The 26,548-nt window shown below is 42.8% G+C and overlaps 1 protein-coding gene across 3 annotated transcripts; it reads right to left on the bottom strand.

Annotated features, from left to right (window-relative positions):
* Nucleotides 1-2,776: 2,776 nt before the first annotated feature.
* Nucleotides 2,777-18,904, bottom strand: PTHLH (parathyroid hormone like hormone). 3 transcript variants are annotated; one of them, XM_044418472.1, is made up of 4 exons: nt 18,696-18,904; nt 15,638-15,765; nt 7,328-7,751; nt 2,777-3,262 (listed from the first exon to the last, which is right to left on the bottom strand). In XM_044418472.1, exons 1-3 carry the CDS (start codon nt 18,723-18,725, stop codon nt 7,349-7,351), a joined length of 561 nt encoding a protein of 186 aa, XP_044274407.1. In that variant the 5' UTR covers nt 18,726-18,904; the 3' UTR covers nt 2,777-3,262; nt 7,328-7,348. The 3 variants fall into 3 exon arrangements, with proteins under 3 accessions (XP_044274407.1, XP_044274408.1, XP_044274409.1); XM_044418473.1 differs by having other exon boundaries at nt 7,328-7,748; XM_044418474.1 differs by lacking the exon at nt 18,696-18,904 and adding an exon at nt 16,061-16,134 and having other exon boundaries at nt 7,328-7,748.
* Between the last annotated feature and the right edge of the window lie 7,644 nt (nt 18,905-26,548).

Genomic DNA, 26,548 nt, shown 5'->3' with positions numbered 1-26,548 from the left:
TGCTTAGTCAGAGTATGTAGCATAGGGAAAAAAAGTCGCATAGGAGGAGATTGTAGGCTTACTTTGATTGGGCGGTACTTGGTGCTATGCAGTTCTCAAGCTGAACTTATGGCTGCTGGGAAAAAGAAGCAAATAATGGCTAATGAGATGGACCATACTTAAGCTGTTGAACACTGGCTTTACATGCAGAAGCTCCCAAGCTCGTTCTTTCCCATTTCCAGACAGGGCTAGAAAATGTTCTGTTGAAATTCTAGAGCGCCACTGCCAGTCAGTGTCAACAGTACCGGGATAGATGGAGCAAGGGTCTGACTCAGAGTAAGCATTTTCCTATGTTCTTGAGTACACATTTGGAAAACATAAAATGTAAATAGAGTAGAGTACAACAGTTACTCAGCTTCATCTCCATCAGCCCTAAGCAAAACCTACTGGATCTTTGAGAGGAAGAGGACAGATTTTTTTCTAAAAAGAGATTTTTATATTATCAAAGCTAGACATTCATTTCAGGTGGTGCATAAATGTTTGGAGTCACATGGTGTTTTTGTAACCTCTCTTTATTTGCAGATATTGCAGGTTGGGAAGCAAGCATGGAGAGAGGCATTGCTAACCCTAAAAGATATAACAATATCAGCCCAACATAATGAAGCAGCACTCTTCTGGCAATATAATAGGGTAGAGCACAACTAAAAGTTCACACACAAATGTGCTAAGAATATATCAGACATTTTGTTGTGGGAATGTAATTGTTCCCTAGTATGTCAAGTGAAAATATAACCTTATGGGGTCATTTCCTGTTTAATCACTTTTGGTTGGTGGCTGCACTAATCAAATGGGGTTGAATCCCCATTTAGTCATGACTGACTTAAGTCCCATTGATTTCAGTGGATCTAAGTATGACTAAGTCTGCATTCAGCCCATGGAATTTGCAGCTCACAGCTACAAGCAGGATGAGTGTTGAAAGTCTTCCACTTCTATATATGGCAGGAAAATTATTATGTTGGCAGTTATACTAAGAAATTGCATTCTGCAGCTGGTTGGCAAGAAGCAGTCAAGTATATCTAAAGTGTAAGAATAAACTCTGCTTGAGAGGAGTGATGGTCTTGTAAGGGCAAGCACCAATGGTTTGTGCACTCATGGGCTCTGATTCTGCCCCAGACTACTATACTGTTTAAGACTGGCACAGCTGCAAATGCAGACATACTTCAGATTAAACCTCAGTGGAGTCATTGGAGCCTTCATGGGATTATGCTGCTTGGACCCTTTAAATATGAACTGTAAACTTGCTTTTCAACTATGATTTACCCAGAAGAGGCAATGCAACTATACTACTAATTCCTAATCTAGAAAAGGACAATATTTAGGGCTTATGAGCACTTTTGAAAATGTGAGGAACTATCCTTGGATGCAATCATAAAATGACTGCCATGGGTGAGCTTGGCTACTCACAAGTAACATTACCAGAGGCATTCCTGGGAAATTAAGATTGTATCAACAAGAGATTCCCACTTTTCTTTGAAGCAAATTCCAGGTGGATGCCAGTATGAAAATAAAGTGATATTTTAAAAGTAAAAATTGAAAGGAGTGTTTTGGTGGGTACCAAGAAAATTGTCTAAATGCACATTGATGTCCATGGGCATCATATCATCTACCCCTTTCTAATTCTTTTCTGTGTGCAAACTGTTAACAGATGAAGTATGAATCTGTACATAATCATTAGTTCCAAATTGAACTTGGAATAATGGATCAGCCCAAGTTAGGCTACTATTTCTCATGTTCACCCATATGTTTAGACATTTCTGTGGCTAATACAAAGGGATGGCACCATACCTGGACAAGCAGCCTCAAAGATAGGCTCAGCCTAAAGTTAATCAGCACATTCGGAAGCACAGCATATTGTTTAGCAATATGGCTCCTGTGTTACTTCATACCAGAAGTGGGAGTGAAATTGCAGGTGTGCAATCCCTTTCCAGGCACACAGCAAAGCTGCACATCAGGAAGACTTCTAAAACAGGAGTAAGGGTTCTTCCAGGGCCTCAGATCCCACATGGGCCTGCGTCCTGACATCTTTCCCTCAGCGATTATAAATAGCCTCCACTTCCCTTGCAAACATGCTGAGCATGTTAACCAAAAATGTCTCTGAAGCTTCTGAAGCTTATGGTTCACGGTTGTATGACACTTCATCACTGCATCTTATGCCAGTAATATATACCTGCCCATACTCCCACATTTCCACCACTGTCTGCTGTCTGTAGGGATAGATAGAGTCTATTGAACATTCAAGTTCATTCCTGTGTAATAGTAACAGCAACATCTGGAGGTAACCTTGGAATGAGCTGGGAAACTCTCTCTCTAACACGAGATCTGAGCAAGCCCTGCACCACATGTTCCAAGGCAGCAATGGGCCCCTGACTCACATGAAGCCCTGCTTGTCTCATTTGCTGGATGAAACCTACAGAGTGACAGCTTCCTTTGCTTCCCCCATCCCTGCTCAACCTGCTCTGCCTTGGGAAACTCTGGATGAACCTTCTTGGAGACTGGTCTGTGCTGGGGCATTTCCTTCCGTGCAGAGAGTTCTATTCCACAAGGAAAGCTTCTCCACTGTCTTAGCACCAAGCATTGGAGTAGAATATACTGTAAGTGATTTTTAACTAAAAGCTAATGTGAAAATAGAACTGAAACCAATGTAAACATATTAAGTATAAAGACTATTTTCAGATATTGTGAAGGGAGAAATGATTGTTCCTTGTCCTTGAAGTCCTAGAAGACACATTTCTCTCTCTGAGTCATGATATATTTTAATATTTTCTATCAGATTTTTTTACAAGTTGTAAAAACACTGCCTTTTATTACATGCATGGAAGAAAATAATTTTTCAACAATTTAACTTGGGCAACTCATTAAAACCAATAAAAACAAGAATATTTTATTTATGTCTTACCAGCATAAGACATAACATATATCTAAAGTGCAATATTTTACATTATATATAGAAAGTCAGCAGCACCAAGATAAAAGTTCATGGAAATAAATACATCATTCAACAAAATAAATTATAGTAAATGTGACAAGAATTGTCTTAGTACAAAAAAATTGCCCAGTATTCACAATGTTCAAATGTGCAATTTTGGAGAGCATCTGCGGCCAAGGCTTCATCCTGACATATTGACAGTATGTACAGATAATAAATACTTCTTTCCATATGTTCAGTATTACAGAATACTGCAATGTGTTTCCCAAAGATCTATGCTAAAGATGTCAACGCCTCCTGCAAAGAAAGGCAAGAGAAAATGGGAAATTAATGTTTTCCATATAATATAACTGGATACAGCAAAAATAGTCTTAGAGATAGGGTGTGCCTGTTGGAAGAGATGATGAACATTCAATATTCCAGCATTTTTATTGCTCAGTCTCTACTATACATGGCTTTCAGTACAATGAAGTTAGCAATGCAGACTACTGAAGTTCAGTCGCTAGTAGCTGATCCTTTGCAGCTGGGTCATGTCTACCCCCTGCCCCTCTCAGCAACCAGCACTGTCATTAGCAATACATCACATTTTAATCACCATGGGATATAGTTTCATTGAATCCAATCTAAAACTAGGTGTGGACTGAAGAACCTCATTCAAGGCCATAATGCTGTTTTGGAAAAGGAACAAGCTAACTTGAAAATATACTATTAAGTCAACCAGCTGGCAAGTACAGCAGCAAAGATGAAAAATTCCATCTTCAAATCTATGTTGGGTAGCCAAGTTCCATGCATGCCTGTTGAACTTTGTTTCCTATGTTTGCATATGCATACGATAGCTTGTTCCAGGTCTGTTCCATCTTTGTCACAGAATTCTACATTTCCTGCTGAGGGTGGCTGCTGCAAGCAGGTTTATTCAGCTCTGAACTGTATTCCCTAGTCTGCCTTGATTCTTATGACCTATCTTAAGAACACCGTAAGGGCTGCTATGCATCAGCTATTACACAGGACAGTCCTCAGCCTGAAAGGCTTTCCCAGGCAAAGGACCATGAGACCTGTTGCCCATGAACCAATCACAGTGGAACAGCGGCCTGAATAAGCAGGCACACTGAAAGCAGCAGCGAGAGTAGAATGATTTTTCTTTCTTTTCTTGAAGAAAGAAAAGAGGTGGGAATGAAATAATAAATGACAACTGAGCCAAGTGTTACTGTATCACGATGTGCATGTAACTGCTTGGTTATCTGATCCAGCACAGATGAACAAATGACCTGTGGGTTAAGCTGTCTGTGACAGCCTGCCAAGTGGTAAGGAGGATTTCCACACAGCAGCCCTCCAATGATTGTTGGAATCCACTGTTGATTCAAAGACACAGAAATCCATGGAAAGTAGTCGTGATTGCAACAGATTGCAAGCTTTCGGATTACTTTCGCACTCCATAGCCTTGTCTTGTTTTTGAATAATGAGGTGGTTCTTACTGAATTGACTGGAGCCAGGACTTCATTTGGTACATGCCAACATGAATTCTAAATTAAACCTGCAGTGTACTCTCTGGAGCAAATAAATTTTTATTTTATACTTGGCGAATGTATGATACTGACAAATATACTTGGCATGTAACAAGGCCATATTTTGGATTGACGTCTGAAATTCCAGATAACTGTTGCATTAATGAAATTCTCTTTCTGCTGAAAATGGTCTTGAACCTTAGCAGCAACTTTCACAGATATCCTATCCAATGTGGAAGGGACTGTGTATGAAATAATATTGGATACTTTTCATTTATACTCATAATTAAACTAAAATACATGGCAGCCACATTGGTGTGATTATATTTGCTTCTTACCTCTTGATCACGCCCATTGTGCAAGCACTTGTGTGCCAATACTACACATTTCTGAAGGTGGTTGGCACTAAAAGTCTGTACTCTATTCCTCAAGCCTTTAAGATGAGCAAGCAATGCTCTGACATGTTTGTTGGACTAATGTATGGAAATTAGTGGGTAATTTGTATACATTTTTGAATAACCTGTATAGTCTCTGCACACATACATATGTTCTGTTTGTGCTGCAGAACAGTAGGAATTTCTGCTTTTTGCTTCCTTGTAGTTCTATAGTTAAAAGGCATAATTAGATTAGCTGTGTGATTATGCATATTAAGGCACAAAGAATAGCAGTGTGCAGAAGTGTGATGCACAAGAAATGTTTGGCAATATCTTTTCTTTTTAATGAAAGAAAGGCATGCCTTTTAAGGAGCATTATTAAGTTAGGCAGCAATGATTTAATCTCACCTAAATGGGAATGTCTTTAACTAGACATCATAGTGGTATGCATGCATTTTATATGGTTCAGGCTTGTAGTGAACAGTAATTTCAACAGTAACAATGAACAATATTTTTGTTGAATATTATATGGTGTATAACATTAGCCAGGGCATTTGCATTTGGCCTTCAGATTCAAAGATGATCTACCACTTTGCAGTGGCTTCCATTTCACCATGGCTGGCACTGGCACCAATAAAGATTGAGTGCACTAATATAGTTACAAGGTTCGCAGAGCTTCAGATCTAATGCAACCCATGAACCACCCTCATAGCTGCCGTCACCACTGCCATCACCCCCACTTCCACCACTGGGGGTAGAAGTGGGGTGGATTAGAGATTCTAGAAGCACTACGTTCTTGCTGGAGAGACAGCTGCAGAGTCCCGGACCTGGACTTTTCCAATACAGACTATTAAAGTGTGGAAAAGCCAACAGAACTCATACAATTGCAATACTACCCTCCCAGAAATATATAGAAGTAGACAGGCATTTTACAAACTTGCTTTCTTGTTGATTCTTACCAGCTGCACACAGATTCATTCTTGATCCTGATTTGAATCCAGAATCAAAAGTGGTAATTGGAGTAATGTGGATCCTTAGAGTATAAGTCAGGATCAAACAAACTTGCAGCGGCAAAAAAAGGGTGAATTGTTTGGAAAGGACTGCAAAGCAATCTTCTCCTCTCTGTATTTGTAACTGCCTGAACCGAATGGAAAATGAATATCTGTTTCCAAACATTGCTATGATGTATGGCACAATATGCTCCAAATACATCTGAGCCATCAAATTTGTTCTGTCTCCCTGCTTTCCAAGGTTTATTTTTTATTCCTAATTTTGTTCATAGTTAATTTTGTGCATAGTTCAAGGTAACCAGCATCACATCTGATGTTAAGTTATGCACAGGGCTAATATGAAAAAACAAAGAGAGGAAAGGAAACCTCAAATAGTATATGGAAAATAGCTAGTTAAGGCTTAACACATTTCTAGGGGCAAATGAAACAGAAACAGTCTAGGGAGGAACATTATTAGGAAGCAAACCCCATTGGATCAAATGGGACTTAATTTTGAGTAAATATGCTTAGTTTTCTATTGTTAGAATGGCTATTTCAAGAATCTGCTATGAAATATTTACCAATTACTGTATTCTCCTTCTGAGCCAAAATGAATAAAACGATAAGAAAGTTCACAGATATTTCAGGAAACTATCATATGGAGACTGTGTAAAACTACAGTACTTAAACTGTTAACTTTTTTTTAAAAAAGCTCTTTCTTGTCATACATGAGAGAAACACGTTTCTCTATCCTCAGGGTAATGCTCAACATTTTTCAACAGCAATGTAATCATTTGACAAGCTGGCAGCAAAATTGGAACTGAACTAACAAGTCCTAATGGCAGGGAAAATATTATGGCAGAAGGCTGGCCAGTGTTACCAGATATTACTAAGTGAAACTTTCCATGTTCTCCCCTAAAGTTAAAAGCATTATAAATTGTTTCAAAGGGTGTAAATTGCTGAAGACAAAGGAGAAGGCACAGCCTATTTTTTCTACATTTACAAACTTTAAACAAGGCTACCATCTAATAATCTCCAACTCCACATGTCTCCATGTTAGAAAAAGAAAAAGCTTGCTGTATTTTTAATAAGTGCAGAAAACTTATTGTACTTGAAACATTTTCTCATACTCTCTGTTGTACAAACTATATACCTTGGTAAATTATGCTAAAGCAGAGGAAGTTACTACTGTGTAGAAGAGGAATTATTTTCCTTTCTCTATATACAATGTACAGAAAATGGAGAAACCTTCCTGTGAAGAAAGAGCAAATTTGGGGTGTCCTTCAGTTCCTGCGTAAAGCCCTATTTATCTGTTCTATCATGTGCAAAGTCCAAGAACCAGCCCATTCTTGCTCAATGAGGCTGCATTGGAGAATTTCCCAGTGGATTCAGCCCCATGTTAATTACTATGTGGGTTTTCTACTTAGGCAGCACATTAACTTGGGCTGGTGCAGCAAATGGATTATTTTTCTTTTTTCAGTAAGACTGAAAAATTACCTTGATTTAACACATGTAGTACTAAAGATGTCCAAGAGGGGGGGTCCATGCCATTCCACTGCCAGACCCTCTTGAACTGGGCCAAGCTGAACGAACCCTCCTTTTTTTCTTCTCTTGCTCCTTACGTTTCCCAGGTTTCCCTTTCTTTTTCTTTCCAGGTGTCTTAATGGGCTGTTCCTTGAATGTCTGAGCTTTGTTGGTCTCCTGAGTCAGGTATTTGCCTTCGTCATCACTGCCAAATCGGACAGCATAGTTCTTTGCAATGGTGGCAGGTTTAGGGTTAGGGGATACCTCTGACATAGCCCGGATCTCAGCTGTGTTCACCCCTTCAATTAGGTTTTGCAGGAAATTTCTTCTTCGTATATCTTGCAAAGACTTTCCTTTGTCATGCAACAGCTGATATTCAGAAACTGTCCTTTTGCTGCTTAAAAAACATAACATCAGTGATCAAATATTGCTGAGCCAGTGTGGTAAACCCTATCCTTGGTAGGTGTACTAAGCACATTCCAGCATGCCAATCTTCCACTTTGGGGGTGGGTGGGAAAAGTAATTTACCCTTCAATACTACAGAAACTGATAAGCCAAACTTGAAATAATTAACTCATTATCTTACATTTGACCCAATGAACTGGCTTAGCTATCAAAGAAAACCATCAAAGATTGCTAAAGACATTTGGGGAAATGATACATGTTTTGCAATTATTCACCTTTGTATGGGAGTAAATCTTTCTAGCGCAGAGAAGCATTATTGTTCTTTCTGATATTAACTTTGTAGCACCAGACCCAATGGAACTTGTCCCCTCCTTGCTGCACTCTTGTAGAATTAGAAGCCTATGAGGTGACTCCTTCTCAATTTCCAGGAGAGGAAATGCTGGCATGTGGAGAAGCTGTGCCTTGAGATCTGCATGCATGGCCTGAAGCCTCTGATAACAGCAGGGCAGCTGAGGGAGGGGGCACAGCTCAACCGCTCCCCCACCACAACAGTAACATCAGAATGGGCCCTTAGGCATCTCATGGCTACAATGACAATGTAGCCATGTAGCTGTGCCTGTAGTTCAGAGGTAAGCACTTTCTTTTAGGTTTTAAGAGATTGAGGGCAGAATTGTATGGTGGTTTGACTGACTCTAGAAGGTCATAGGATTTTTTGGAAACTCGCTCTGAGGCAGAGCTGGGACTCCTATCCACTCTTCCAGCTCCAAGGTCATAAGAGTAACCATAGAGGTGGTGTTTTATGGACAGGGATGGGAGAAGACTGGTGGCCAGCATACTGAAATCAGCTGTCTGAGTTTTTTTCAGAGCAGAAGCGTGCAAGTGACCTTTACTTCCTTGCTCCTTCTACCCTCCATGGGATGCCCATAATCTTCCAAATGTGTAGCCTCACTGGACTGCACCTTTATAAAACATCATGGTGTTAATACATTTCATCGCTTGGTTCATTGTGGCCTTTGATGGTGAGGTGTTTGTTTTCTCTTTGAAGATCTTGGATTGACTTACAGTTTAAGAATGTATGAGCACTGCAAAATGCTGGCAGGGGAAGCCTCTTGCTCTTTAAAGGTTTCTTGCTATTAGGTGGAATAATTGGCAAGTACTTTCTGGAGAATAGAGATGGCACAAAAAGAGTGACAGCAAAAAAAAAAAATGGTGCAAGGGAGACTGAGGGGAAGAAAATGTATTAATCCAATTTGTTACAGGATTTTGGAATAGTAGAAGAAGGGTGTCTGAATTCTATGTTCACTGAGGACATTCTAATTTCCAGATAGTGGGCTAAGCAAGCTGACCTAGAAGTTGGGTCAGGCCTCATAAAAAGGTTATGGAGCATCAGGAACTTTTGTCTTGAACTGTAACTGGGACACTGTATAAACATCCAGAGAAAATGATCAGATGGATTAACTCTCTCACACAGCTTGAAAATAAACCTTTCCTGTGTCTTATACATGAAACCATAAGCATATCTATTACCACAGCTTTGTTAAAACCTGGCAGGGTGCTTGAAACATGGTAAGGTTACCAAGGGCCAAACAAAATTGCTGTATAGCATGGGTACTCTGAGGGCAAAAATTGGCCTGCTGTTCACAGTTGCAGGATTTATACTCTCAACAGACAGGGCAGCTTCAGTGTTAGGCTGTTTTCTTGATGCCAAACTTTCACATCTTGTATGAACCCATTGGTGCTACAGCATACATCCTCTGATGTGCCCTCCCTCACCTTTTTCTATTTGCACTTTAAACCTTTCCTAGCTTTTCGAGGCAGCAGTTCCTAGCTTTTCGAGGCAGTGGTTGCCCGTGTCACATCAGTGACAAGCCTCATTCTTCAGAGCTTTCTCAATGTTGTGATATTAAGCAATGGTTTAGCCAGGTATTTTGCAAGCAGTTCATACTTGAATAACAAGGGAGGAAGGGAAACATGGTCCACAGAAACCATATTGTGGTCCAACAAATTATCAAAAAGCAGCCTGAGAAATAATTAACCATGGGAAACAGTGTATTTTCCCCTTAGGGTAAGGAGGATGCACTGTGAAGTGCAGGGAAAAGTAGGAGGTGGGATCTTAGGTTGGTTCAGAGGCATACCACAAGTAGCCTGTGTTTTTAGTCTGCTTGCAGCAGAATGTGCTGAGGCATTCATATAGCTTCCTTCATTGCATGAATGTATTCCTGGTCAAGGAAGGGGATGTTTTTGGTCTGTTTACTTGCAGATAAAGAGCCATTGCATAATAAACTGGCACAATGACTTATTATATTGAGAAGTATTAAAATATGGGAAGGGTAAGAACCTGGTATCAAGTCATTCTTGTCATATTAATCAAGTTTGAATTAGAACTACACAGAGATTGCCTGTTGTGTGTGTAACTCAAAGACTGGGTATTCTTAAATATTAAAATGCATTGCAGGGCATAGCTACCTCAGGCCTCATGGCTCAAGCCTCATATAAATGCTCTTTGCTTATTTACTTGACATTTCGTGACTGGCATGTGTGAAGTGCTTATTGAAAAGTATTGTGTTTGAGATTGCCTTAAGGGTCATAAAAGCTCTGTTTGTGGTGTGTGGTATGCAGCATTCCTTTGAACAGGTATAGTTATAAGTGGCCAAAAGACCCAGTTACACACTAGGAAGTTCCCAGTCTCACCTTAGCCCTGAACATTGTTGGCCTTAGGCAAACTTTTCTCCCTTTTTCAGCCTCTGCAATAGCCATAGCCACGGCCATAGCAATGTACCTCTATCTTTCAGAGTTCTAATGGTTACTTGAGATAATATAGGTAAATATTGTTAGGACCTGAAGATGCCACATAAATAAAATCTTGTTACAGTACATGTCGTGTAATCATGTCATCCAGTTGCATACATAAGTAAAGCATTAGTTTAGACACTGGAGTCAATTGCTAATCCAGTGCAATGCCATCAATCTGAAGGAAGTCAGGTTTCTGGGGCCTTGAAACAACCTGGGGAAATGATATTTGTAAACACTGGTGATATAGAGTTAGATAAGCAGCTTTGCTGTAAAAAGCATGCCTTGATATCCTTCCAGTAAGAATAATGCCCATCAAACCTGGCTTTGTGCATAGATGTCCTGTAGCGTCTGATGATCCCACTGATATGATACATCAATTATGTAGCCATTATTGGTACTGTTAATATCTTGTTGAAGCTAGCAGCAAAACATCAAATGCACATGCACATGCACACATGCACCTGATTGCTGAAGCAGTCTGTACTCCAATAAAAATGTATGTGCACTTTAGCTCAAAAAATCACAATAGGAGTAATTTTGCTCTGGGAAACCCTTGATTTAGCACCATGTGTAATGTGTGTTCTGGAATATCAACTTCAGAAATATATGCATGTCTTTTAAAAGAAAAGCAAAAACATTCATGCACCCCATGAATGGATGGACATGCAAAGAGGTTGAAGAAAATAAAAATATGCATTTTAAATATTATTGTTTAGACCAATAGGCAATGTAGATCTACTTAAAATTAAAGAGCTTCTCTTAAGACACAATCCCTATTATAGTCTCAGAACAGGCCAGCTGATGAATCTAGAACTTTGCTGTTCATGGTGACTCATATTACAGTTCTATTAGCTTTTTTTTTTTTTTTTTGCAGGATGTTGTCATCAGAAATCTTTCTTAACATTCTAAATTTTAGTTTTACTTAATTTACTGAATGCTAGAGTGACAGGTCTAGCTGCCACTTTCAAATCATTCTGTAAATTCTCCCCACTTATTCTCTCCTAGATTCAGTTCTGCCTCCCTCTCTCCTCTTTTACCTCCCTCGCACAAACAAAATACTTCCTTCCCTTAGACCCTATTTTCCCCAGTTTTCTGTGATCCTTACTTCCCCTTTAGAATTAGAAGTTGCATTCTGTCAATATTCTATTGTCAGAGATTGGCCAATTTCAGTGGCCAATTTTTGATGGTGACCTCATAACAGTTCAGCCAATGGCTGGTAGGCACTTCTTAGGCCAAAAGAAGCCTAAGACTCTTGGCATGCTCCATGTAACACACAGTTTTATTGATATTCAGTATGTATTTCCAAAACAATTTGTTGCATGTGCTAGCACGGAGTAACTTTTGTTGCAAAATTGAACTACAACGGATGCTTGCAAATCTGAGTCTGTTTTATGAGGTTATATAACATTATTTACTCTTACTCTGCAGGTATGAAGGTAATATTTTTCATATATTTTCCAGTATACATTATGAATCCAAAATCATTTGAAGTGAAAAAATTGCTACCTGGAAAATGCTTCAGTGTAACCTTTGCAGTGATTTGTCTGTTAGGAGGCTGAATATATGTCAGACTCAGAGGTAACCTGCTGTGAGTCAAGCTGTGGCAGCTGCCCTGAGATTTTGAGGTGATATTTAAGGATGGCAGGGTGGGTATTAGGCAGGTCTGACCCTGGTGGCAGACACTGTTGGGAAGCACTCCTGTGCCAGTGTCACTGAGTCCTGCTCTTGCACAGTTCCCATTCATTGCCACATGGAGAATTTCTCAAAGAATTGTGCTCCATGTAGGGAGAGGGTGCCATTTGGATTTCTGAGCATATCATTCCAGCCTTCAGGTGGGAAAAGACAAGGCTCTTAAACAAGGTTTCAATATCAGTTGTGTAGAAGTTCAAAATTATAGGTTTAATATTAAATTATTTTTCTAAACAGTATGCATTTTGATATAATGTGCTGCAGTTTCCTTTTATACTTAACAATAGCTACAGTATCATCCCATATCAAACAGTCATATACCAACACTCGTACATAAGTTTTGTTAGTAAACGTGTCAGTTTTGAAGTTAATTGCGTAGTTTCTGCATGCACAGTTTTCCTATCTACATCTTCTCTTGGATGTGATGTGACTGAGGAAATTGTTGAATAATACTCATTCAGTTGTACTGAATTAGTGAACTGGTCACAACTATAGACACTTGTGTGAATTGTCTGTGTCTTAAAGGGAAGGGGCACAGGGCCATCTGCAATCTCTAAATACCCTCATACTCTCCATGTTAGTCTGTTAAAACAAGTTCTTAAAAAAATTAGAGCTGAAACATTGGCAATGTAGCTTAAAGGATCCCTCTCCAGCATTCTTTCTCCCATCCCATGAAAATGTATGAACTGAGAGAGGATTAAATTTGATTAGGTGTGCCTAATAACTGAAGTGGATTAAAAAGAGTGCCAAGAAGATTAAAGGTTTAGGAACTGTTAGGATAACCCACTAGAGGTCCCTTCCAGCCTGCAAGATAACTTAAATGAAAAGAGGTCTGCCCCCAAACCAGATGCAGTTAATGCAATGCTAACATGTGGTAAGCAATTTTGAGAGAAAGGTTGAGTTTATGGTTTCTCTCTGCCCAAATGTACCCACACATATTATTTAATGTTGTATGCTGTGTTCATAGAGCTATCCTTCTATTCCATGTATATGGCTCTGCTATGAATTCAGTATAGTAAATGTGGTAGTTGGGTTAAACTGCTAATCCTCAAAAGAAAAGATGGTTAACCAGTCATCATTAGTAAAGTGTCCACTGTTGATGTCTTGTTCACCATAACTTCAGTCATTCTGGCCTTGTCTTCTGCTGACTTGCAAAACAACCCACTCTCAGTAACTGCAGCTTGCCTCCTTACTCCAACCTTCAGGGATATATACGCTACTTCCAAAATATTTTCAGATCAGTGAGGCACAGTTGGAGTTTGTCATGGAGTTAGTGCTACAGGGATAGACACTAAGGTTACAACATTGTATGCCTGGGCTTCTTCATTCTGCAGCTTTTTGAATCCAGAAATCCCATTTATCAAACTGAATTACCAATTCAGCATAGTTTACATTAAGCTAACCTAAGCTTACATTAAATGTATTATGTAATAAAGCACAGGTTTAGTTATTGTTTATTGGCTTTATTCAGGAAAAACACTTCATACATAAACAGTGCATTAGTTTGGATATTGCCATTATCATCAAGGTGAGTGAGTATGAACTTTGAAAGTCCTATTTACATTAGACTAATAATCTGAGTGTTTAAGTAGGGCTAATGGCTTTTAAAGAAGATAGCAGTTTCTGAAAAAATGTTCCAATTCAGATTGTCATGGTTAGGGGCAAGAATTAACAGAAATTCAAACATGGATTTTCTGCATAACTTCAGTGGGAAGTACAATTTCTAGGTAAAAGGCTGATCAAGGTTTGCAGGCAAATAGTATTAAGGGGGAGAAAGTGTCAAGTGGTCTTATTCTCAGTGCAGTGGCTTTTCCTCAGTTGCCTAAGGTGGTGTAAAGAATTTCCTTTGGGGCAAAGTTCATGCATCTAATTTGAATGGGTCTTTGGTTATCTATTGCAGAACCAATGGACTGCATCATGTGAGTTGCTTTTTGATTCTCTCTATGCCTAAAGACTAATTTCAGTATTATTAGTTTCATTGTTATTACTTATTACATTTCCTTACTGCTTAGTAGCCAAAGCTGTTTAGGACTTCTGTGTTTAGAAGAGATATGTGCTCTTACCTTATCACTAGTTCGGCTTTTGGGCATTTCCTCCCCATGCTGAACACTTAGCCCAGAGTAGAGATTTCAGGATCAGGGCCTTAAGCAACTAAAAGGTCCACAGAGCATCAGTATGTAACCACAGTGTGGGATTATTGACTTGGGTGGTTTCTCTGAGTTTTGCCTACATATAATTCATATTACTACCTGACTGAGCAGGGAATACATGCATACTTAGGGTCCTTTCTCAGACTCCCTTATCTCAAAAATCTTTTGTTGCAGCAAACAAATATTTAACTCAGACTGGAGAGCTAATACTAACTGGCACAAGCCCCATGTGGGTGAATGCAATGTCTCTGATTTAAGTGCTGTGTGTATTCTCCCACAGGGCTGTCCATGTTGCTGGTACCTATTATTTATTTATTTATTTATTTATTTATGGATTTATATCCTGCCTTTTTCCTCAAAGGGCTCAAGGCAGCTTACATCATTCTCCTCCTCCATCTTATCTCTACAACAACAACCCTGTGAGGTAGGCTGGGCTGAGAGACTGGCCCAAAGCCACCCAGTTGGTTCCATGGCTGAGCGGGGACTCGAACCCAGGTCGCCTGAGTCCCGGTCCCAGCTCTTAACCACTACGCCACACTGGCTCTCTCAGCATCAGAAGGCTATAATGAGCCTCTTATTGTAGCAACCTTACATATGCAATAGGAAGCATGCATGTGTGCACATATGTGTGTGTGTGTTTGTGTGCGTGTGTGTGTGCATGTAATCATACTCACTAGAGGTGGGACCCCCCCCCCCCGTTCATGTCCTTTAAGGACAGCGATTGTTCTTCTTATGCAGTGCCAGTAATTACTGAGGGAGATTTTAACCTCTTCTCTGTTCTTCTAAATATTCTGGTATCACTCCCCATTTGCTCCATCATTAAGATTCTTTTAAATGCTCTTATGGACATAAAGAGCCATTTTGACTTTTAAAAAATGGAAATCCTGAATGAAGAGGCAAAAAGATTCCATGCTCTTTTCTTTTAAAAGGGAGCGTTCCTCATCTATTGCCTTACTGAAGTTAATCTAAATATATCATCATCATCATAATCAATGGTAAGGTTTGTAATCTGAACAATGACTTCATGAACTGACTTTAGGGTACATAAACTTGGTAGGACTTACTTCTAAATAGACATTCTTAGGATTGCACTGAATTAATATGATTCAAGCAACTTTCTCCTGTGAAAGGCTGAAATACCAATGTGAAGATGAGCCGTAGTTTCTAGGACTTCCTATGTACATGTGTCCAAATGCCCCCCCCGCTTCGCGCTTTGATTCTAATGGCAGAGGAAGAAGAAACTTACAGTCTGCGACTGCTCCCTTCCAGCGATCTCCCAGAAGAAGGTACACAGTAACTCAGCAGAAAGACCACGAAACTCCACTGCTGGAAACGCTTCGGGAACATTGTCGCGATGCTGTGGGGCTTTGGAACCTGCGAAGAAGCAGCTCCGATGAGTGTCCGCGCGCGCGAACGAGAAGCGCAGAAAACGTGGAGGTCGGAAGGAGGCTGGGGGTCCCGCGCGCCACTCGCCCAGCCACCGCCCGTGCTTGAGGTCAGCCGAGCGCCTGGGTGCGCGGAGCCCGGGCACGCAGCCTGAAGCTGATCTGCGATTCCGGGAGTTCCTGATCCCCGGAAACGGACCCGCCCCGTAAAGCAGCCACCCCCCCCCCCCAAACATTTCTTTCCCCCCAGGTTCCGGGGAATCGCACTAAGCAGGCATCACCACCGTCGGTCCGAAGAGAATCTCGGAATCAAGGTACAGGTCAGGGGTTTCCGGCAAGTTGCCTCCTCTCCCTCTCCCAGCCCTGGTGCGCGCACACACGAAACGATGTAAAGGGCGGAGGAGGAGGCGGCACGGCAGGCAGCAAGAAGACCCGCCGCCGCCGCCGCCGCCTCCGGGAAACCTGCTGGAGGTGGAGGAGGAGGAAGAGGAGGCGGCAGTGTTGCTCCGAGATGGCGCCCTAGGAGCATGTGCCCGAAGTCAGCTCTAGGCACAGCGCCTAACCCATAGCCGAAGACCGCAGGCCTCCCACGCCCACCAGAGCTGCCGTCGGGAACTTCTGGGCCACCGAAGCTCGTCGAACGGAAATTCGGTCTGGGCTCCCTGAAATTGGAAGACTAGCACACACTGGAGAAGGCTGCCTTGGAACTTGTACCGCTGATACGCTCGTCTTCTATTTGCGGGAAGGGCGTGCTTGTTTAACGTGGCGGAACCCTAAAATGATGGTATGACCCATCCGCCTCCTGAAGCGGGCAGCCCATACTCCTCTGGCGAGTGCACCTACCTGTTTTTCCCGCGCCGGTGGAGCTGGCCCTCGCAATCCCACGGACCGCCCCGAGCCCCTGGCGGCAGGCCAAGCTCCCTCCGCCAGTTCCTTCCACGGCTCCCCCCCACCCCCAGAAGCGGGCATCCTCTCTGTCAAGACGAGGATGCCAAAGAGCCGTCTTGAGACGGGTGGGGTCATGGTACCCACTTCCTTCAGACTCTCGGGTGGTCGTCTACTAGCAGCTGATTGCAAACTTCAGGTAAGGAAGGGCCAGGGCGCCGAGGCCCCGCTTGTGGGAACACTCCCGCGCGCTGCTGAGCAAAGCGCTAGCCCCCGCCTGCTTCGCGGACGCTCACTTAAGCGAAAGGCGATCCGGCCCTCTTGCCGAAGTGTCGCACAGATCTGTGCGAAGTTACGCAGCATGGGGGGAGAAGCAAAGTCCCCTCTCTTTAATGCTCCTATGTGAGAAAATACTCGGGGTCTGGCTAATATTTCGTGTTTGCCAGCTGTGAACAGCTGGAGTCCAGCCAGACCTCGCCGTCCCTCCCTTTTCTGTTAACCCTTTAATTCCGGCAGGCTTGGACGTGGTCCCGGTTCTCAGCCTGCGAGCTCTCGCTCCAATGACAGTGCGACGGCGCGCAACGTGCGACAGCAAGAGGTTCCCAGACTCGAGGTAGGCATTAGAAAACCTGGCGCCAAAGGTAACAGAAGCCCTTTCCGTCTGTCAGCCCCACTGTGCAAAGCGCTTGCTCAGGCACTGATATTAATCAGAGAGAAAATGTTCAGGCGTTGAGTTTTTTAACTAAATTCTGACGCGTGAGATTGAATACTGAGATAATGAAAGAGAGGATGTTGAATTCAGCTTGCTCTGCTTTTTCCTGCCGCTTTACACCAAATGTCCCCAGTAACTTTGCTACCTGCCTGGGCGAAGTTTCTCCGCAAGCCTGAAGCTCCCACGAGCATCTCGGACACGAAGGCCAAGCTGCAGGTGGCACTCCGCCAAGGAGGTCTGAGTCTTTTCCGTGCAAATCAGAAGGACCAGCTATTCTGGAAACGAGCCAACTCCTGAATATAGCTGCTGCTGCTGCCGCCTCCGCCGCCGTAATCAGTGAGGAACTTCTCTTCTTTGATCTATTTTACATCTGCGTGAGCTTAAGCTCTCGGTGACGCGCGGCCCCGCCCTATGTAATATATACTCGGAAGTAAGTGTCGGTGAGATCAGCGCAGCGAATTCCCAAGGAAGCGTCGCTGGGAACGCACACGGGCTGAACCACGGACCTTGCGGGAAGGGCTCCGTCACACGGAAGGTCATCGAAATAAATGGGATTGGCCGCTCCCCATTATTTCCATGGGGCCCCGCAGTAGTGCGTCCCCTTATCGCCTTAAAGCCGAATACTTAAGACAGGAAGTTCAATTACTTTAGGAAAACGCGCGCGTGCCTTGAATGTTTGCCGTGCGTATCACGAGTACGCCCCTGGTACAATGCTTAAATATATTCGAATTGAGCAAAGTCCCGTTGATATCATCGGTAGAGAGCCGAGCAGGTGCTTCGCTTTCCCACTGAGATCAACGGTACTGCTAGATTGTGGTCTTCGCTAGGCACCCCGCACGCCGTGAAGCCCCGCCGGGGCGCTCTCGGGAAGTTGGGTCCCGCGAGGGAGTCCGGCTGTGGGCATGGTTAGGCCGAGGTAAGGTCCCCGGGCTCCGCGGCGCCTGTCCCCACGCTCGTGCGCACAGGGGTGCAATCGGAAGTATTTAACTCCGACCAGCACTGGCTTGCGCTCAGCATTAGTTTACCTTGTTGGAAAAGACAAAAGACAGATTATCCAGTCCCCCAAGGCAGATGCAAGTACGCTCTGTACAAATGCACGACACAGACTATACGTTAATCAGCTGCTAGACTTCTTCTGCCTGCGTTTTCCCAGATTCTTAGCAAGAGAACCCCTCCCTCGCCAATGACTAGAGACCTTAACCTCCGTCGCCTGCCTCTTTTCTTGCTGCTGTTATGCCTGTAGAATTTACTGTGCGAAACGATTAAAAATTCTTAACTGGCTTAGAAAAACAAATAGGTTCTTTTTAAAGAAAAACACCAACTTGGAAAACTGAAGTTCCCCCATAATTCATTACTTCACCTTTTCCTTGAGTGCTATTCCTCTGTGCCTTCTCAGGGATCAGTCTGGCCAAGACAAAGTTGAATTTCTCAGCAGTCGCTTCCAAAATTTATATTGCCTTCTCTTGCTCTCTCGCCCCCTCCCTTTCTCCCTCGAAACCAAGCCAGTCACAATAGGAGAAATCTCCCCACACCGATCCAGTAATCCACCCTAGGCGTTTTTTTATTCTGCATGGAATAAATGAACATAATCTAAAATAAAGTAAAATAAAGTAAAAACATAAAAGCACGTGCTTTCTTTTCTCTTACTCTTTGAACCACTGGAGGAAGAGAGAGGGGTTCTCTTCATTTATACGGGAACTGGGGAGGGGTGGGAGACCCCCTCTTTTTGTTTACTCTTAACGTGTGAAGTCACACAGCCTCAGCCTCCGTTGAATGGGCCTCGTGGTCACGTGACTCCCAGGATGGCTCTCTGGACCTGCCCGAGAGTCTGGAGCTGGTTGGAAGGCGAACGTCACGTCCCAGCCATGCCTCCAGCAAATGGAGGTGAGAGGGAGTTGCCGGCTTTATCCTCCTGCCGTCATTGGCCGACTTGCCACCTACTGGGATGCCTGCGCTGGAGCTGTTCCGCTCGAGGTTGCTTCGCCCATCCTCGTCAGAGCCCTTCCCCGCTACCACTTTTGGAAGTGCTGTCTTCTTCCCTTTGCTGCTTCTCCTAAGCATACCCCCCCCCCCGAAGAAAAAGGAGCTCTGGGGAGACAAAGGCGAGGAGCTTCCTCTAGTTCCCTTCAAAATAAATCATTGGTTTACGGGTTTTGTCTTTGATTTAACCATTGCTTGTCCGCGTTTTCTAGAAGTAATTCCCTAAGCAAAATGCTTTTTCCTACATGCTTGTGCATGATTCCAGACCTTTTGTATGCTTTTATCTGATTTAACCCCTGAGTTTTTACATCCTTTCCTTCACAGCTTTTTCATTATCACCATCATCATTAAGTTCTTCGCATTCCAGAAAGTCAGTCTCAGATCTTGGGCTGATGAAGTTGAGGCACTGTCTATGAAGTAATTGTCTATGAATAACCTTTTCCTGAGTAATGGGGTTGAAGATCCTGTGTGTGCTGAGACTATTCCAGCACGTTCTTAAGCAGGCTTGGCAAGTGAATCTGAGGGGTTTTTCACTAGTGCATGGGAGATCACTTTGGTTCAACAAAATCCCAGAGATGACTCAAGACATTTTTGATCCACCCATCTTTCCTTTGCAGATGTACTTTCTGCCTAGTAATGCATTAATTCTTGCCTTCCCTCCATCCCTTACCATACATGCATATGTGTATGGTAGGTTTATAGAACTTCCCGTCCTTTTCTTATCTCCCCTTCCCCTTTTCAAATGTGTTTCTGCAAACTAGCTTGGAATGGGGCACTTGAACAGTAAGCAGGTTTATTTTCAATCCTCTACATGTTTACTGAGTTCAATGGCACTTAATCCTTGATAGGAAGCCTACAAAAAGGTGTCACCTCAACTTTTGAACATCGCAGGTAAGTGATAGTTCAGCTCACACAATTATGTATTAACAACTCTGTCTCCCTCACAACACTGTTCAACAGGCAAAGTACAAATCATCCAAAATGGTTTTTATGTATAAATCTTCTCATGTGTGCAATTCACCCAGCTATTGCAAAAGTTCATGATGATCTATCATGCCTCCTAGGAAGCGGCCCTCCCACATAGACGTCTGGGATAATCAGCCTCTTGTTTCCTGTAATCAGAAGTAGCAACTCTCTGCCCCTGACACTTCTTGATAAACTCCTTGCTTGCAGGAGCTGTTTCCACTTTTCTTGCTGGATGATTATGAACATTTAGGACAAAATATAAGTGAAGTGATATACAAAACCTGCTGCCTGGTCCTTAGAATCTAATAAACTCTCTGTGTGTCTATTGTAGATTGACTTTCGATTTTGAGAAGGGCAAGAATTCAGTTATTTAATTCATAAAGCCTGTTCCCTCTCTATATATAACTCCATGGTGAATGTTGTTGGTGTCTGATTTTGGTGTGTAGACTGTGGAGCATGGCATAACTCCAGGGGTGGATTTTTTTTTTTTAAAGGCTATGGCTCCAGTGGAGCTTATGAATGCGTTGGGCTGGATGCCTGGCTAAACCCAGTGAGCTGTCCATGGTGGTTACAGGCCAGAGCTACTTGGTAGAAGTTTCTCTCCTGTCATGGTAAGTTGCAGCCAGCCCCTGCCCCCACTCCTTCTCACAGTGTGTCTTTTCTGTAACCACCATTGTAAAAGGAGGCTGTGGAGAGACAGAAGCTATTGGGAATGTCAGCACTGAAAGGCACTTCAAAACCATCAGTCACATGCACTTGGGAGGAAAATAAATATGTGGTCTGAAAGAATCACTCGTCATTCTGAATGATTATGTTATATGGTGCCATCAGTGCACATCCCTGGTAAGCAACTTGCTTGCTGAATGGAGATAATGCGAATGGAGTGTTGGGCCTAGGGCCTACTCTTTGGCTCTTGTCTCCCTTCTATTAGCCCTTGCTCATTCAGCATTGCCAGTATAGATCATCTACATAAGAGTCTCTCTTTCCCTTGAGTGCCTCCCTCCATATTCTCCCTTGCCAGTTGTCCAGAATGCCTTCCAGAACCTCTGCAATGTCAGATTTCTTTTGTGAAACCATCTGCTTAGCCCCTTAGTTGTTATTCCCACCTTTAAAAGAACTGTAACACTACAGAGGGGATTTTATCCTTAAGCTGGCCTAAAAAATGTCTAAATACAATGAAGATTGTGTAACAACAATTGCTCACACTCATCTCATTTTACCTTTTCCATTGTTTGCCCAACCTTCCTTTCTTGTTTTCCCAGCAATAAAATACGCACTCACATGAGATCACTATTGGCCAGGTGGGAAGTTAATTCGCTTATGCTTTGAAATTCCAATGTTAGGAAAGATAATGGGAGCAGAAGGAAGCTATGCAAAATCCATGGTCAGTGTCAGTGAAGTCAGGTTTATACAAGTAGACTTCATACCAGGCTGCCCTTAATCCATGGAAACATAGAAACAGAGCGAGTCAGAAGGGGCCTCCTGGGCCATCTAGTCTGACCTCCGGCACCAGCTGGCTCCGCTCACGGCATGCCCACCATGTGCACGTCCAGCCTATCTTTGAACACCCTCACCGATGGGGCCTCAACGACCTCTCATGGAAGCCCATTCCACACCCTCAGGGTCCTAACTGTCAGGAAGTGCTTCCTGGCATCTAAATGAAACCTTGGCTCCCTGAGCTTTGCTCCATTGGAGCACGTCCTGCCTTCCTCTGCAGGGGAGAACAAGTCTCTACCCATCTCCATGTGACATTCCCTCCCATACCTGTATGTCACCAACATAACCCCTCTGAGTCTCCTGTTATCCAGGCTGAAGAGACCCAGTTCCCTCAGTCTCGCCTCATACTCCATCCCCTGCAAACCGGCCACCAACCTTGTGGCCCTACGCTGTACTGACTCCAACCTGGCTATATCCTTTCTGTAATGAGGGGCCCAAAACTGAGCACAATACTCCAGTTGCGGGCGCACCAGAGTCATATATAGTGGCAGTAATACCTCTCTCGATCTAGAAGCCACACTTCTGGCTATGCAACCAAGGGTGCATAGATTAACTAAAACTCTATGCATACACACACACTCTCTCTCTCTTAGACAGTGCATGTGTTTTGTGGTAATATACTATATTTTAGAGCCAAACATGAAATATTTTTGGGGTACACATTAAAAAGGTATGGTAGGTGTCACATCTTAGAACTTGGAATAGAAAAAGCAGTCAAGCTGGCATTTTTCACTTGCCAGGACTGTGATACAGAGCGATCATCAAGTCTAATCTTTTAATACATTTTGCATTTGTTTTCTCTTTGGTTTTTATTTGATTCACAATACTCAGAAAGTGATTTGGAAAGGAAAGGTGATTGTTTAGTCCTAAAGCATGTGCTGTGCATGCAGAAGGCTTCAGATTCAGTCCCAGGAATATACTGGTTGGGGATGGGGTGTGGGGAGACACTCTGTGAAACTCTGAAAAGCTGCTACCAGTCAGTGTATACTGAGCTGGTTGAAAGAATCTGTCTGGAGGACAGAATGTGGCCTAAGGGCCCCGTGCAGCCCATGATGCCCCTACTGTGATCCTCACTACCTCCACTGCCATGTTTGCCATGCACCAACATTTGAAAGCAAATGAAGGCACAAATGTCATCTGTGGCAGCTCAGGAGAAACCTTATAATGCTCTGTAGTGTAACAGACCTCTGTATTTTTTCATCCCTGTACTAATTACAGTCTCTGGTTTGTTTAGTAAATGAGTATTTGCAAAAGATTTAAATGTGTAGACACTTCAATATTGCCATTAGCCCTTTAAATAAAAATACACCAAATTTAAAATATTCACATTCACCTCTGTATGTGAAAGTCAGCTTCGGAACATAACCTTTGAACACTTTGAAATTTAAAAAAAAATCTTGCTTGGGCTTCAGATACAAAATTGTGAGGCCAATTGAATACCCTTAGGTGGCAACTATCAAGAAAGCTTGAATTTCAGCCATCAAATACACTTTGAAGCAAATGTCAAATGTTTAATATGGATATCAAATATCTGGTGAATGGTCAGTCAATATTTGGGTGCTGAATTTCTAGAAATATTTGTCAAAGTTCTCTAAGGATAACTCTAAAGAGTAAATTTATGTCAGTTTTTTTAATAGAAACATGGCAAAAATACAAAATAAAGCCTACAGAGCAAAGGACAACATTTTCTAACAATGTCTGCAGGGCTTGTTGTGTGTTAAAGGATGTTACTGTTACTGTCACATTACTTTTATGCCCCACCTTTCTTCCACTTGCAAGGAACCCAAGGTAATTTCTAAGGTTTCTCTCCTCTCCATTTTATCTTTACAACTGCACTGTGAAATAGGTTCAGCCAAGTCTGTGACTTATCCAAATTCACTCAGTAAGCCTCATGCACGAGTGGAGACTAGAACCTGGAATTCTTGAGTTTCTGTTCTACACTTTCTAACCACTATGCCGTGCAGGCTCTTGGTTTCTAATAGCATCACTCTGGAAGAAGTTTGAGAGATGCAACTTTAAAATATCAAATAACTTGGGACCACTTGGGTAGCTGAAGGATTACTTCCCTAGCATGAGCCTGTTCATATGCTCAGGCATTCCTTGAAGACTTTGTTTCAAGTGCCCCTTTCACCTGAGTAGGCAGCTAGAGAGGAGACTTTCTTGGTCATACCATTGTATTTACTGAATGCTTTCCTTAAGGTGGCTATGGAAACTGACTAGGATGTCTTTCAGGCACATTTATATTTTCTCAGGTTTTTAATTTAATGTTGTGGCACTTTCAAACTTTTGGTTAGGTGCTGCTGCCGCATCATTTTATCTGTTCTTATATTGTCATTCTTAATTTCATTTCTGTGAAATGTTCTGGAAATGTTTTTCCATTAAAGGTTGAGGTAAAATTCATAAAACTTATCAGTCAGTGTATGACAAGAAAAGTCACTGCTATTTGTTGTTAGAGGAATATAATTATATTCCGACATGGAATTAATTATTCTTTTTGCAACTGTTGTGTGGAAAAGCTTTCAATCTTTAAGCAGCATGTGTGGAAAAGTCTTGGAATTACTGCTGCCTTATACACTCTTTCAAATACGTGGCTCAACAGAACTGAAAAGGAAAAAGATTTCAAAGTAATTGTTGACACTATTAATATTGATTAATATTAATATTAATTGTGGACAATTGTTGGCTGAATATGAGCCAACAAGGTGATGCAGCCCCCAAAATGGCAAATGTTATTTTGGGATGCAATAACAGAAGTATTACTTTCAAATCACGAGAAGTAGTATTTCCCCTATACTCTTCACGAGCCAGACCTCATCTGGAATACTGTGTCTAGCTCTGAGCACCAAGTTTTAATAAAGATGGAGAAAAATGAGAAAGGGTCCAGAGGAGGGCAACAAAAATGATCAAAGGATTGGAAACACTGCCATATGAGGAGAGACTGGGGGAACTGGGCATGTTCAGCCTTGAGAAGAGAAGACTGAGGGGGGGATATGATATCCCTCTATAAGTACCTCAGAGACCGTCACAAAGAGGAAGGTCAAGATCTCTTCTTCCTGATACCAGAGTGTACGACAGAGAATAATCAATACAAGCTGCGACAACCCTGATTCAGGCTAAATATCAGGAAAAGCTTCCTGACCGTCAAAGCAATATGACAGTGGAACCAGCTGCCTAGAGAGGTGGTGGGCTCTCCCACATTGGAGCCATTCACAACTGTGTCATCTGAGTGGGATGGTATAACTTGGTGTTCTGCAACAGCAGGGGGTTGGACCTGAGGACCTTCATGGCCCCTTCCAACTTTACTATTCTATGATTCTATGAAATTTTCCCATTTCAGCAACCTTTTGTTACATATAACTTATCAGAGCTGGTTTGTATGCTCTCTTTGTGTTTAATAGCTTAAACTCACACATAGAAACATAGAAACAGAGCGAGTCAGAAGGGACCTCCCGGGCCATCTAGTCTGACCTCCGGCACCAGCCAGCTCCGCTCACAACATGCCCACCATGTGCACATCCAGCCTATCTTGAACACCCTCACCGATGGGGCCTCAACGATCTCTCATGGAAGCCCATTCCACACCCTCGGGGTCCTAGCTGTCAGGAAATGCTTCCTGGCATCCAAATGGAACCTTAGTTCCCTAAGCTTTGCTCTGTTGGAGCGTCTCCTGCCTTCCTCTGCAGGGGAGAACAGGTCTCTACCCATCTCCATGTGACATCCCTTCACATACCTGTATGTTGCCAACATATCCCCTCTGAGTCTCCTCCAGGCTGAAGAGACCCAGTTCCCTCAGTTTCGCCTCATACCCCATTCCCTGCAACCTGGCCACCAACCTTGTGGCCCTATGCTGTACTGACTCTAACCTGGATATATCCTTTCTGTAATGAGGGGCCCAAAACTGAGCACAATACTCCAGTTGTGGGCGCACCAGAGTCGTATAGAGTGGTACTTATTGTTGTAAGCCGCCCCGAGGCTTCGGCGAATGGGGCTGCATAAAAATGTTTTAATAATAATAACAATAATAATAATAGTAATACCTCTCTCGATCTAGAAGCCACACTTCTGGCTATACACCCAAGGGTGGCGTTCGTCAACTTGACCACCGCATCACACTGCTGACTCATGTTTAGCCTACAGTCAACCAGTACCCAGAAGTCCCTTTCACAAGTGCTGCTCTCCAGCCTAACCTGTACTTATGACCTAACCTGTACTTATGACAGCTATTCCTATGCCCCAAGCGCAAGACCTTGCACTTATCCACATTGAACGCCATCTCCTGCCCACTTCCACAGTCTGTCCAGATCCTTTTGGATCTGGAATACCTGCTTCTCAGTTGTGGCCACTGCTCCAGTTTTAGTGTCATCTGTGAATTTGATCAGCAGACTGTTCACCCCTTCTTCCATGTCATTAATGAAAAGATTAAACAGGATCGGCCCCAGGACAGAGCCCTGGGGGACCCCGCTTGTCACTGGCCACCATCCCGATGATTCCCCACTAATGGTTGCCTTCTGCTTTCGGCCAGTCAACCATGCCCTAATCCATCGGACAGTGCATTGGTCTATCCCAAAACTCCTCAGTTTCTCAACCAGGATATCATGGGGCACTTTGTCAAAGGCCTTGCTGAAATCTAGGTATACCACATCCACTGCATCCCCTCCATCTAGCCACCTTGAAACCTGGTTGTTGAATTCCACAAGGTTTGTCTGGCAGGACCTGTTTTTGCAGAAACCGT

Source organism: Varanus komodoensis, unplaced genomic scaffold, assembly GCF_004798865.1.
Source record: "Varanus komodoensis strain SLA01 unplaced genomic scaffold, ASM479886v1 scaffold9, whole genome shotgun sequence".
Taxonomy (NCBI): domain Eukaryota; kingdom Metazoa; phylum Chordata; class Lepidosauria; order Squamata; family Varanidae; genus Varanus; species Varanus komodoensis.
Note: the sequence above shows the minus strand (reverse complement) of the source record. Positions and strands in the feature narration are given on the sequence as shown.